This window comes from Lissotriton helveticus, chromosome 2_2 (genome assembly GCF_964261635.1).
Source record: "Lissotriton helveticus chromosome 2_2, aLisHel1.1, whole genome shotgun sequence".
Lineage (NCBI taxonomy): Eukaryota > Metazoa > Chordata > Amphibia > Caudata > Salamandridae > Lissotriton > Lissotriton helveticus.
The window spans coordinates 81,104,511-81,118,397 of NC_136060.1; the positions used below are offsets into that span (position 1 = coordinate 81,104,511).

Sequence of the window (13,887 nt, forward strand, 5' to 3'; positions counted from 1 at the left end):
ATTAACTTCTTTTTCTGAGATAATGATGGGAGGTATGGCTGAGAGATTGGTCTATAGTTAGCTAATATTGAGGTGTCCAGTATCTATTTTTTTAGCAGTGGTTTTCCTATGGCTGTTTTTATTCAGTGTGTACATATCCCAGTGGAGCAATTGATTGGTTATTGGGTGAAAACAGGTACAATAATTTGAGCTCCTAGTTGCATTACACAAGCTTGGCATAGACCTAGCGGGGACCCTGAGTTGATACTCAGAAGGAGTTTATGTATTGTTTCTTCGGTTAGTGGACTGAAAACAGACGACATAGGTGAAGTGGGCACTGGCCTGGTGGGGGGATTGGTTACTGTTAGTGAATCACAAATAATCCTTATTTTATCGCTGAAGAACTTAGCAAGAGAGTCCTGTGAAGGAGTGATACCATTGTTTAAGCAAATGAGGTTGCCTAGGGAATCTTAAATATCTCTTTATTGGGATTGGAAGAGTGGATATTTTTCCTGCTCTGAAATCGGTTCAGGTTTTTCTTATTCAGCTATTATAAGATAATATGGTAGCTTGTTATTGGGTTTACTCAGGAGTCGTTGAATCCCCCATTTTTTCTAGGCCTATTTACACTTTTGTTTCACCTCCCTCAATTTTTGATTATACCTGGGCTTGTGAAGACAAAGCTTGTGTGATTTAAGGTTACAAAAGTCATTTAACTATATTATTGACTGGTTATTCATTGATTACACTGAGTGATGCATTCAGATATCAAGTCACTAAAGTTGTGTTTGGATTTCTGCAAGGTGTTAGAGAATTTATGCTGTGTGAGATTGTTTAGCCTGCATCTAGTCTGAATATAAGAAAGATAGCACTCTGGAAGACACATATCTGTATTAATCTGGATATAAAAAGCAATTGCACTATGGTATGTCCATACAAGAGAGATTGCATCATCTACAATTGTATCTTTGTTATTAGGCAATACTAGGTTAAGGGTATAATGTGCTTTATGGAGTCAGTAGCTGGCCAATCGGATATCTTTGTGGGGGCTTGATAGTCCAGGAAAATGACTTTCCAGACAGCCCAAGGGGAGAGGGTGGTTGGCTGGGACTTAACGTTCCTTAGTTGCCCAGGCTTGGGCACAGAAAGGTGGAAGGCAACAAAGAGGGGCACCCTTAGTCTATAGTCCGTGGTGACGGTACCTACCCAGGACTTGTTTGCTCCAGACTAAGAAGCACTATTGTGTCTCTGTGGGGTGTAAAGCGAGGACCCCCATGAAGGCCCAGACATGGGCAAATCCCGTACAGGGTGGTTGTATGGATGAAGAATGTGGGGCTCCTGTGGGTTGAACAGCTCTGGTAATCCCCCATGAGAGGCAAGGGAAGTCATGGTTTTCGCCTGGGAGGTCTGAACCCTGCGGGTCGCTGGTGCCAGCTAGAATGACCTGCCCAGGGCAGGATGGCGCCCAAAACGAAAGGATTTGCCATGTTTCAAGATGTCAACTTTTTTTCTGATAAGAATGTCACCAATAACATTTCATTCCAGCTGATGTTCAAGTATGGGTGTTTTAACTCAGTAAACCACGTCACCAGCTAATTTGAATCATGTCCAGACTGAATAGAAGCCATTAATATCCTCTACAGTGTAGTTATTTTTTGGCTGGATTAAGAGATGTGGTCTACCTCTTAGCATTGGAGAGATATGACTTGCAATAAAATCACTGTCTACTCATAATATATTTATGGTCGATTTCGAAAAGTCACCATCAATTAAGAGGAAATTATAGAAGCCATATACATGTGTCAGTTCTCTTCCACTCTGTCATCCCTGTGGATTAATTACAGTTATGAGAAACAACTGTGCAGCATGAATATTTAATGTTCCAGGTTAGCGGGAGTCAATGTGGTATTTATATGCTAGTCTTTGATTCTCAATGCTTCACAAATTCACAGGATACAAATAATCAGAAGAAACAATTGAGGAAAAGAAGATCCCAATTCATTTTTTGATATATTATAGTGCAGAAACATGTTTGAACATTGTTCTTTCAAAGACCGCAATTTTGAATGTTATTTTTGCTCTCTAGTGTACTGTCATATGCAGCAGAGACCACCTCTGTGATGGAGGATGCAAATCTAATAAAACATATTAAAAAATAATTAAATTTATAAATTTATGGCCGCAGAATACCTACCAAGGGCAGTGGTGATCCATTTTCAAAATACATCTAAAGAGAAAAGAAAGAGATCAATGAATGTACATTCAAAACATTGCAGAAGACCACAATGGCGAGAAGTATTTTTCAGTGAATCTTCAGTTTTTACTTTTTTTACATTTACATATATAATATGAAAAAAATTAACATGTAATCAGCGTGCTAGGTAGAACAGTGCAATTTTGGGCAACATGATATTCACGTCATCTACAGAACAAACAGGTTTCTGCGGGTGACAATAGCATCCATCCTGCATCTGATTGAGCTACATGTCGGAAAGGGGCATTTATGATCTGAGAATCCTATTTCATCGTGAATAATCTCTACCTGCATAGCAAAACACGTTACATGTACACGCTCTGCGATTACTAAAATATGCACAACAATATAAGAAATTAGCAAGTTCAGAGAAATCGGAATAATTCGATTATATTGATGTGGTCATCTGTTGTTAGATCACTTCCAACAATTGCGCTTCCACCGCATTGAATGGCAAAATGAGGGGCAAGGTGGGTGTGGTTTGACCTTCTCTGACTTTAAATGTCAAATGATGCCTATGTCATTCTTGGGATAGGTTTTAGGGGAGGTTAATAGGTTATGTCACTGCTCGGATAGGACTTCATGGAAATGTTGTACAGTGCAATTGCGTTATTTACGTTGTTTATGTATTTACATTTTTCATATAACACATACCAGGTCCAAAGTGTAGCATGCAGCTCTATATAGGTACAAGTTACAAGAGGATACAGAAATATACAACGTACAATGTTATAATGAAACATAGAAGGGTATAATAGAGCTCACATCAAACAAGTTAAAAAAAGACCTACAGACTATATAACATGCAAAACATTTTCTGAAAATGTATATTGTTTAATGGTAAAGTCAATGGACGGTCATCTAGTAACAAGTCACAGTTGAAAACAACTTTGAAGCAGCAGGCATTTCAGTTCTTTTTTTAATGTTCTATAAAGGAGATTAGCCCCGACAGAATGATAAATGGGGATTAAGATTGTAGTCTGCTCTATGAGAATGTATTTGTTTTCTGAAGACTGGCCTTTCTGGTAGAATGGTACCAAAACCCACACATTTATATCTCTCTTGCACTAACCTTCCAATTATTGCAATCTCTTTATAGTTTCAATAAAGATTTAGGTTGCTTGGGGTCTTGATTTGCATACAGCTGGAGAAAATGTAAAGGCACCCCAAGACCCTACACCATGCAATGCAGGTTATCACGTGATGGGAGTTGGAAGTGCAAAAGCGGATTTCTCAATAGAGAAGAGGAGGTTGCAATATATTTTGTGTCATCCACATGATGATGTAGAAGGAATTGAGGGACTGTTTTTCATTAACACACATACAGATCTATCTATCAGATCTATATATCTATCTATCTATCTATCTATGTCTGTCTGTCTGTCTGTCTGTCTATCTATCTATTTATCTAGCTCTACCATTCAGTGAAGATGTCTCTAATGACATGCCTCTTCATGAATACAATGTCAGTGCTACCAAGCAAATTTGTAAAGCTGTCCTGTGTAGGCAGGTGATTTAGAAACTCTTTATGAGAAAGTGGTTTATTAGTTGAAGTACTCTTCAAGTACTATTTGCACTATTCCATATTTAGTCCAGTTAGATCTCAACAATTTAAACCTGAGCTTAACCATCGGTAACTGCAGCCTTTAGCTTTCAGAGTCTATACACCAGCAATAAAATCTAGCAAAAAATGAGGGTGGAGGGGTTTACCATGCAAAAAGGTAATTTTTTTATACTCAACCTCAGTCTCTAACTAGGGCATAAAGACTGTACGCACCTACTGCTTCCCACAACCTTATGCTGTGGTGAATCCTGTAACTGCTATTCCCAGGCCTCTGTGCACTGCACCATATTTTGGAAGTTCTTGAGGGGAGGTATTTGACTCTCTCAGATCCCTTAATGCAGATACATGACACTGTGTATTCAGTATCAAACATATGGGAGAGGTAGTGGGACAGAGAAGCTCACCCTCCCAATGATAAGCAACCAAAATATAGGGAGCCACGGGGGGCGTGGCTAGCCTGCGAACATGACGGACGCACTTGAGTGAAGCTCCGTTCCAAGGCCCCCTATTATCCGGTCCTTTTACCTGTGAGAGGCGTTCACTGGGCCTGAACCGCTGGGGACCGGTGTGCGGATGTGGCAGGAGCCTCGGGAGCCAAGTGGATTCCGCTCCGGGACCACGGAGCAGCAGGCGGCTGGTGATGGGCGGAGACATGGCCTGTGACAAGGTGGCGCGAATGGCGCCAACGGCTGACTGGACACCCGGTCGTGACTGCGGGACACTGCCCTGAGCCCCGGGCCTCCCGCAAGCGGCGTAGGAGCATCGGCGCCGAGACGCAAAGAGGGAGAAGGCACGGCAGGTCGGAGTGGCTAGCACGGCCCGCGAAGAGGCTGGGGGCCGCAGAAGACACTGCGGCATAGCTGGGCGGAGTCGGGGGCCGCCATCTGGCGCCCGGGGGCTGGACGAGGCTTCCCCACCTCCCTGGGACGACAGAGGCGGCCGGACGGCAAGTGGAGTCCCGGCATGGGTGCCGGCTTTGGTGACTGTAGAACGGCCCCCAACCGGAGAGGAGCGGGACCCGGGAGGCCCGGGAGGAGCCCAGCAGCAGTGACGCGGCCTGGAGGCCCCGGGAGGGGGCTGAGGCCTGTGCAACGTGAGAGAGTGGTGGAGGGTATGGCTCTGGGTGCCTGAAGAGCGGAGCTGCTCCCACGTAGACAGCGTGGGGTGCGGCCAGCACCTGGGGTCCGGCCTGTCATAGCATCGCGCGGTGCTTCGGACGAGGGGCCACACCCAGTGACTGGAAACCTGGCTCCAACCAGGGGCTGAACAAAAAGGAAAAGTGGTCCGAGTTAACAGTCTTGTATCTACACAAGTTTTTTACTTTATGCCAAAAAACCACATATAATTCAATTCAATGGAATATAGCTGAGGCCTTATTCTTAGTCAAATTGCATTCTTTTATTCTCAAGAAAACATTCTTTGAAATCTTCAAACCAAAAATTCATCATATTAGTAGTTGATGAACCATCCATCAATGTAATTCATAAAATCATTACATTCAGATAGTGCTCTCAGTGAAAATGGGAAGGGAAGTGAAAAGGTATGTGAGGGACTGGGTAAAGGTGGTGTGACATTGAACCATCACAGTAAAATCAAATACGCCTTTACAATCAAGGTAGTATTAATGTTCCCAAAATACATCACACATAGGTAAAAATATATTCATTGCTTCAAATCCTATGGTGTGTCTGGTTGGCGCAGTCTACGTTTCGACCCCTTGTGTGCAGAAGGGTTAGTGTGGCCTCATGTTGGGGTCTTCATCAGGACATGGTGGAGAGCCTATAAAGTAAGGCGGAGGCTATTAATGATGGCCTGCGTGGTGAATTGGTTATACAATTGAGACAAGGAATGTAGGGGTTACCTACATAAAAATGACGGTCAACAAATGTTCCGTCCTGGTGAGGGGCTGTGAGGCTCCTAGAAATTCTGAAAAATACAAAAAATGGAAAAGAGTCCTCAAAGGGATGTCCTGGCTGAAAGGCCAAGAAAACGTATCTATAGGGGGGACACTTACTGGGGAGTGTGTCCTCATGCAGCAGCATAAGACGGTAGGGTTTGCAGTCATTTCTGGATGATGGTTGCTGTATTAATCTGGCATCATTCTACAAGTGAAAGGATACCGTATTGGAGTACTTGGTTATTGGGGCATTACACATAATTGCAGCATCGTATAATTCACTCAGGGTACAGAGCATGCATTCCGTTTTTGTGCGCCAAACATGTGCACGTAGTGGTATGCTCATTGGTGGTCTATAAATAATTAAGAGTGGTCATGTACCAGTAGGTTCAAAAGGTGACATGCATAGGAATAATTCATTGTCAAATTAATTGAGAATGTGAGAAGTATCAATAATTTGGTTAATACAAGATATTGATACTACACAGACCTATGCTACAATGATATATAAGGGATATGAATTGTTCCAACTCAATGTGCATGAAATGTGATGTCTACATAAGAGTTACTTAGTTTACATTTCCGGAAAATGCGCAACCATATTGTGAATACCATTGTATGAGGAACGCCTTCATGCTATATGAGTCGACTTACTTGCTGTCAAGTTTAAAATGCAAATCCGAGATGCTTGTGAGAGGGCAACTAAGAATTTGAATTTGTTTATTATAAGATATTGTACACATCCCTGTAACGCTGATGTATAACTTACAGGAAATTTTGAATCCATCATGCACGATTTAGTTTCTGCATAACAGTTTTTCAAACCATTCGATTCACATTCATGACGAGTAATATGCGTTTCAACTCTCCGAACCGAATTACACTCAGGCACTGTGGCTATAACTATAAACTTTCCCCTTTAATAGTACCAATCCAGAGCAGTATATTCCCTCGAGAATACTGGCTCCGTTGAACATACTCCCTTGATGACTCGGGAATGACTATGCATTGCACATGCTACTCAAAACCTGATTGGCCGCTGGGTGCCGAGCCCCCAGCCAGCATCCGATTGGCGCTTGGGTGCCGAGCCCTCATTTACCTAGCATTGAGCTGCAGCACCGCGAGGAGCCTCAGACCGACCGAGGACTCGTGCTGAACTGTTGGTTTAACACAGACATTTCACAGGTATGTGTAGAGCAGACAAACTGCACGGGACCCGTGGAGAACAATCTCCGGGTTCTATGAGTTCAAGGTTGTGGCTATGAGCGCATATTCGATCCCACGTGAGGAATAATAACAGACGGGCACATTTCACATCGACTTTTCAAAAGATCACACACACCGAGGCGCAATATCGTCGACTAGAGGCTCTACCACTGGAGCCATAGCGCATTTTAATGCATGTGATTGTTTTGAGCCCCCTGCAACACCAATTCCCTTTACACATCCGAATGCGTATTCCTATGCATGTCACCTTTTGAACCTACTGGCACATGACCACTCTTAATTATTTATAGACCACCAATGAGCATACCACTACGTGCACATGTTTGGCCGCACAAAAACGGAATGCATGCTCTGTACCCTGAGTGAATTATACGATGCTGCAATTATGTGTAATTGCAAACACAACAATGATGGACAGAATGTGGATCAATGTCACACATTCACCCCAGTCCAAAGATCTGGGCCCAAATCCATCGTTTTTCCACTCCACACCACCCTGGGTTAGACAATGGCGATATGCAAATCAGCGCTGACCCTGTGCCCCATGGGAACAGTCCAGTCCGAACTACAAAAGCCATGTCCTTCCCAGAACGGAAACAAGCATCCGAGGACCGGCCCGGTTTCGAGGTAACACCTCTCATCAGCCCGGCTAGCTTGATTCCAGTGGTGTGGAGTGCCTGGGACTCACGTCTGAGCATCCCCAGTACACTTAGAGCGGTAATTGCAAACACAACAATGATGGACAGAATGTGGATCAATGTCACACATTCACCCCAGTCCAAAGATCTGGGCCCAAATCCATCCTTTTTCCACTCCACACCACCCTGGGTTAGACAATGGCGATATGCAAATCAGCGCTGACCCTGTGCCCCATGGGAACAGTCCAGTCCGAACTACAAAAGCCATGTCCTTCCCAGAACGGAAACAAGCATCCGAGGACCAGCCCGGTTTCGAGGTAACACCTCTCATCAGCCCGGCTAGCTTGATTCCAGTGGTGTGGAGTGCCTGGGACTCACGTCTGAGCATCCCCAGTACACTTAGAGCGGTAATTGCAAACACAACAATGATGGACAGAATGTGGATCAATGTCACACATTCACCCCAGTCCAAAGATCTGGGCCCAAATCCATCCTTTTTCCACTCCACACCACCCTGGGTTAGACAATGGCGATATGCAAATCAGCGCTGACCCTGTGCCCCATGGGAACAGTCCAGTCCGAACTAAAAAAGCCATGTCCTTCCCAGAACGGAAACAAGCATCCGAGGACCGGCCCGGTTTCGAGGTAACACCTCTCATCAGCCCGGCTAGCTTGATTCCAGTGGTGTGGAGTGCCTGGGACTCACGTCTGAGCATCCCCAGTACACTTAGAGCGGTAATTGCAAACACAACAATGATGGACAGAATGTGGATCAATGTCACACATTCACCCCAGTCCAAAGATCTGGGCCCAAATCCATCGTTTTTCCACTCCACACCACCCTGGGTTAGACAATGGCGATATGCAAATCAGCGCTGACCCTGTGCCCCATGGGAACAGTCCAGTCCGAACTACAAAAGCCATGTCCTTCCCAGAACGGAAACAAGCATCCGAGGACCGGCCCGGTTTCGAGGTAACACCTCTCATCAGCCCGGCTAGCTTGATTCCAGTGGTGTGGAGTGCCTGGGACTCACGTCTGAGCATCCCCAGTACACTTAGAGCAGTAATTGCAAACACAACAATGATGGACAGAATGTGGATCAATGTCACACATTCACCCCAGTCCAAAGATCTGGGCCCAAATCCATCGTTTTTCCACTCCACACCACCCTGGGTTAGAAAATGGCGATATGCAAATCAGCGCTGACCCTGTGCCCCATGGGAACAGTCCAGTCCGAACTACAAAAGCCATGTCCTTCCCAGAACGGAAACAAGCATCCGAGGACCGGCCCGGTTTCGAGGTAACACCTCTCATCAGCCCGGCTAGCTTGATTCCAGTGGTGTGGAGTGCCTGGGACTCACGTCTGAGCATCCCCAGTACACTTAGAGCGGTAATTGCAAACACAACAATGATGGACAGAATGTGGATCAATGTCACACATTCACCCCAGTCCAAAGATCTGGGCCCAAATCCATCCTTTTTCCACTCCACACCACCCTGGGTTAGACAATGGCGATATGCAAATCAGCGCTGACCCTGTGCCCCATGGGAACAGTCCAGTCCGAACTACAAAAGCCATGTCCTTCCCAGAACGGAAACAAGCATCCGAGGACCGGCCCGGTTTCGAGGTAACACCTCTCATCAGCCCGGCTAGCTTGATTCCAGTGGTGTGGAGTGCCTGGGACTCACGTCTGAGCATCCCCAGTACACTTAGAGCGGTAATTGCAAACACAACAATGATGGACAGAATGTGGATCAATGTCACACATTCACCCCAGTCCAAAGATCTGGGCCCAAATCCATCGTTTTTCCACTCCACACCACCCTGGGTTAGACAATGGCGATATGCAAATCAGCGCTGACCCTGTGCCCCATGGGAACAGTCCAGTCCGAACTACAAAAGCCATGTCCTTCCCAGAACGGAAACAAGCATCCGAGGACCGGCCCGGTTTCGAGGTAACACCTCTCATCAGCCCGACTAGCTTGATTCCAGTGGTGTGGAGTGCCTGGGACTCACGTCTGAGCATCCCCAGTACACTTAGAGCAGTAATTGCAAACACAACAATGATGGACAGAATATGGATCAATGTCACACATTCACCCCAGTCCAAAGATCTGGGCCCAAATCCATCGTTTTTCCACTCCACACCACCCTGGGTTAGAGAATGGCGATATGCAAATCAGCGCTGACCCTGTGCCCCATGGGAACAGTCCAGTCTGAACTACAAAAGCCATGTCCTTCCCAGAACGGAAACAAGCATCCGAGGACCGGCCCGGTTTCGAGGTAACACCTCTCATCAGCCCGACTAGCTTGATTCCAGTGGTGTGGAGTGCCTGGGACTCACGTCTGAGCATCCCCAGTACACTTAGAGCGGTAATTGCAAACACAACAATAATGGACAGAATGTGGATCAATGTCACACATTCACCCCAGTCCAAAGATCTGGGCCCAAATCCATCGTTTTTCCACTGCACACCACCCTGGGTTAGACAATGGCGATATGCAAATCAGCGCTGACCCTGTGCCCCATGGGAACAGTCCAGTCCGAACTACAAAAGCCATGTCCTTCCCAGAACGGAAACAAGCATCCGAGGACCGGCCCGGTTTCGAGGTAACACCTCTCATCAGCCCGGCTAGCTTGATTCCAGTGGTGTGGAGTGCCTGGGACTCACGTCTGAGCATCCCCAGTACACTTAGAGCGGTAATTGCAAACACAACAATGATGGACAGAATGTGGATCAATGTCACACATTCACCCCAGTCCAAAGATCTGGGCCCAAATCCATCGTTTTTCCACTCCACACCACCCTGGGTTAGACAATGGCGATATGCAAATCAGCGCTGACCCTGTGCCCCATGGGAACAGTCCAGTCCGAACTACAAAAGCCATGTCCTTCCCAGAACGGTCCTCGGGTGCTTGTTTCCGTTCTGGGAAGGACATGGCTTTTGTAGTTCGGACTGGACTGTTCCCATGGGGCACAGGGTCAGCGCTGATTTGCATATCGCCATTGTCTAACCCAGGGTGGTGTGGAGTGGAAAAACGATGGATTTGGGCCCAGATCTTTGGACTGGGGTGAATGTGTGACATTGATCCACATTCTGTCCATCATTGTTGTGTTTGCAGTTACCGCTCTAAGTGTACTGGGGATGCTCAGACGTGAGTCCCAGGCACTCCACACCACGGGAATCAAGCTAGCCGGGCTGAAGAGAGGTGTTACCTCGAAACCGGGCCGGTCCTCGGATGCTTGTTTCCTTTCTGGGAAGGACATGGCTTTTGTAGTTCGGACTGGACTGTTCCCATGGGGCACAGGGTCAGCGCTGATTTGCATATCGCCATTGTCTAACCCAGGGTGGTGTGGAGTGGAAAAACGATGGATTTGGGCCCAGATCTTTGGACTGGGGTGAATGTGTGACATTGATCCACATTCTGTCCATCATTGTTGTGTTTGCAATTATGTGTAATGCCCCAATATCCAAGTACTCCAATACGGTATCCTTTCATTTGTAGAGTGATGCAAGATTAATACAGCAACCATCATCCAGAAATGACTGCAAACCCTACCGTCTTATGCTGCTGCATGAGGACACACTCTCCAGTAAGTGTCCCCCCTACAGATACGTTTTCTTGGCCTTTCAGCCAGGACATCCCTTTGAGGACTCTTTTCCATTTTTTGTATTTTTCAGAATTTCTAGGAGCCTCACAGCCCCTCACCAGGACGGAACATTCGTTGACCGTCATTTTTATGTAGGTAACCTCTACATTCCTTGTCTCAATTGTATAACCAATTCACCACGCAGGCCATCATTAATAGCCTCCGCCTTACTTTATAGGCTCTCCACCATGTCCTGATGAAGACCCCAACATGAGGCCACACTAACCCTTCTGCACACAAGGGGTCGAAACGTAGACTGCGCCAACCAGACACACCATAGAATTTGAAGCAATGAATATATTTTTACCTATGTGTGATGTATTTTGGTAACATTAATACTACCTTGATTGTAAAGGCGTATTTGATTTTACTGTGATGGTTCAATGTCACACCACCTTTACCCAGTCCCTCACATACCTTTTCACTTCCCTTCCCATTTTCACTGAGAGCACTATCTGAATGTAATGATTTTATGAATTACATTGATGGATGGTTCATCAACTACTAATATGATGAATTTTTGGTTTGAAGATTTCAAAGAATGTTTTCTTGAGAATAAAAGAATGCAATTTGACTAAGAATAAGGCCTCAGCTATATTCCATTGAATTGAATTATATGTGGTTTTTTGGCATAAAGTAAAAAACGTGTGTAGATACAAGACTGTTAACTCGGACCACTTTTCCTTTTTGTTCCTATCTGAGACCCCAGGTCCTTGAGTTTATAGGGCAACCCCTGTATAACTCACACCAACCAGGGGCTGGGCGCCTCCTTGAAGTGCCGGGCGGCGATTGAAGCTGACTAGGTGGCCATCCCTGACAATCCTGGGCCAGGAGCAGTGGGACCGGATTGTGCGCCTACAACCGGGCACAGCGAGCCCCGGGCACCATTTTGTGGCTGACGTTGGCGCCCTTCTTGCTGAGCCCACTTTCTGGGTGTCCAGTGCCAGGTGTGCACCTATCGCCGCGCCACAAGACATCGATTGCGGCCAGCACTGCCTGAGGTGCACCAGGTGGAACAGACTGAGACGGCAGGTGGCGTGCACTGAGCGGCTGGGGGCTACGGTGGCCGCCGTGGTCGGTGTCGGACGAGGTTCGGCGGCGTCCCCTGAGCGCTAAGAGAGACTCCTCCGCCCCTCTGAGTAGGAAGTGGCAGCCGGGCACAGAGTGCCGACCCGGAGCTGGCACCTGCTGGAACAACTACGGGGACGCATTCCCCCACCGAGGTGAGAGGAGAGAACGGGGGTGGTTGGAGGAGACCAGAGGCGGACCCGAAGCCTGGAGGCCCAAAAGGCGAGCTGAGGCCTACGCAGTGCGCGTGAGGGACAGTCGGGAGTTGAGAGACACTTAGACCAGTGCGCTGGAGAGACACTGACCCGAGCACTCTGCACAGCTGTGCGGAGCATTAGGTAGGCTGGGTGGCCCTAATTAGGACCCAGGGTTGCGGCCGCTGGAGCAAGCCTGTGCGATCGCATCCTGTCGCGGCGAGACTAGGGCGCCATTTTGTTGTTAGCGTGGGCACCATCTTCACCGTCGGTGCTACCTGGGTGGCCGCATCAGGAGAGCACCTGACGCCCCGATAGGAGACGCCGTTGAGAGCCTGGAGCAGTCGAGGGGGGAACAGCCGACCCCGTCCAGTGGTTGTGGCCTCCACCGCCGGAAGGGAACTCGGACCACTGGAAACATTCGGACGAGGGGAGAGGACCTCTGGAGGGCCCGATGGGTGCACCCTACTGGACTGCGAGGTGCCGGCTGGTCCACTACTGAGGACACACGTGAGATGAGCGTGGTCTGCAGCGCACTAGGGCCCGGTCTGTGCTGATATTTGACCTGAATTGGGGGCTCCCCTGGCTGCAGTGGGAGGCACTGGGCTGGTGGGGTGCCTGATCCGTCGACACCTAGGTGGGGGCCTGCTGCCAGGGGACGGACAGACATAAGCAGGAGCGGATGCCTTCTGCGCAGCAGCTCGCGATGGGCAGACTTCGGGATAAATCCCAGCAGAAGCAGCAGGCAGCGGAGGGCCTGGGCTAACCACATGTATCGCGTGGCGATAGTCAAGGCCTGATGGCGGACCTTGAGGCCAAGATGGACACCGTGTTGGCGGCGGTGGAGCGCATCGGTAGCACGCTGGAGCGGACGAAGACCTCCCTCGAGGCTCGCATCGACAAGGTCAACGTCAGACTTCACTCTACTCCACGCCAACCACCGTAAACTGGCGGAGTCAGTTGTTGAGCAACACCAGTCATTCCAGGAGATGCAGCCGGTGGTACACCAACATACCGCGGCGCTCCAAGATGTCCTATACAGGGTCCAGGTGCTTGAGGACCGCATGGACCACGCGGAAGGGCGCTCCTGGTGCAATAATGTCTGTGTGGTTGGATTGCCGGAAGGCGAAGAAGGGAAGGACCCGGAGAGATACACCAAATCCTGGCTGAGAAGTCTCCTGCCCCCGGAGGTGCTGTCCTCCCACTTTGTCGTAGAAGCCTCAACCAGGAGCCCGGCCCCGCCCGTTCCTCTTCAAACTCCTTAACTATCGAGATCGGGACGTGGTGCTGCGCAAAACTAGGAAGATGGACAATCTGACGGTGGGTAATAGCAGGGTGATGTTCTTCGCAGATCACACGGCAACAGTACAACGGCGGAGGAGCACGTACCTAGCGGTAAAGAGACAGATAC

The 13,887-nt window shown here is 47.9% G+C and overlaps 1 protein-coding gene across 6 annotated transcripts in view; it reads right to left on the reverse strand.

Annotated features, from left to right (window-relative positions):
- The window catches only part of ZDHHC2 (zDHHC palmitoyltransferase 2), a 647,387-nt gene that overhangs the window by 409,008 nt on the left and 224,492 nt on the right, over positions 1-13,887 (reverse strand). For all 6 annotated transcript variants that reach the window (XM_078678140.1, XM_078678138.1, XM_078678139.1 and 3 more), the window contains exon 6: positions 2,174-2,206. In XM_078678140.1, the coding sequence (XP_078534266.1) occupies positions 2,174-2,206 (33 nt within the window). The remainder of the gene's footprint in view (positions 1-2,173; positions 2,207-13,887) is intronic.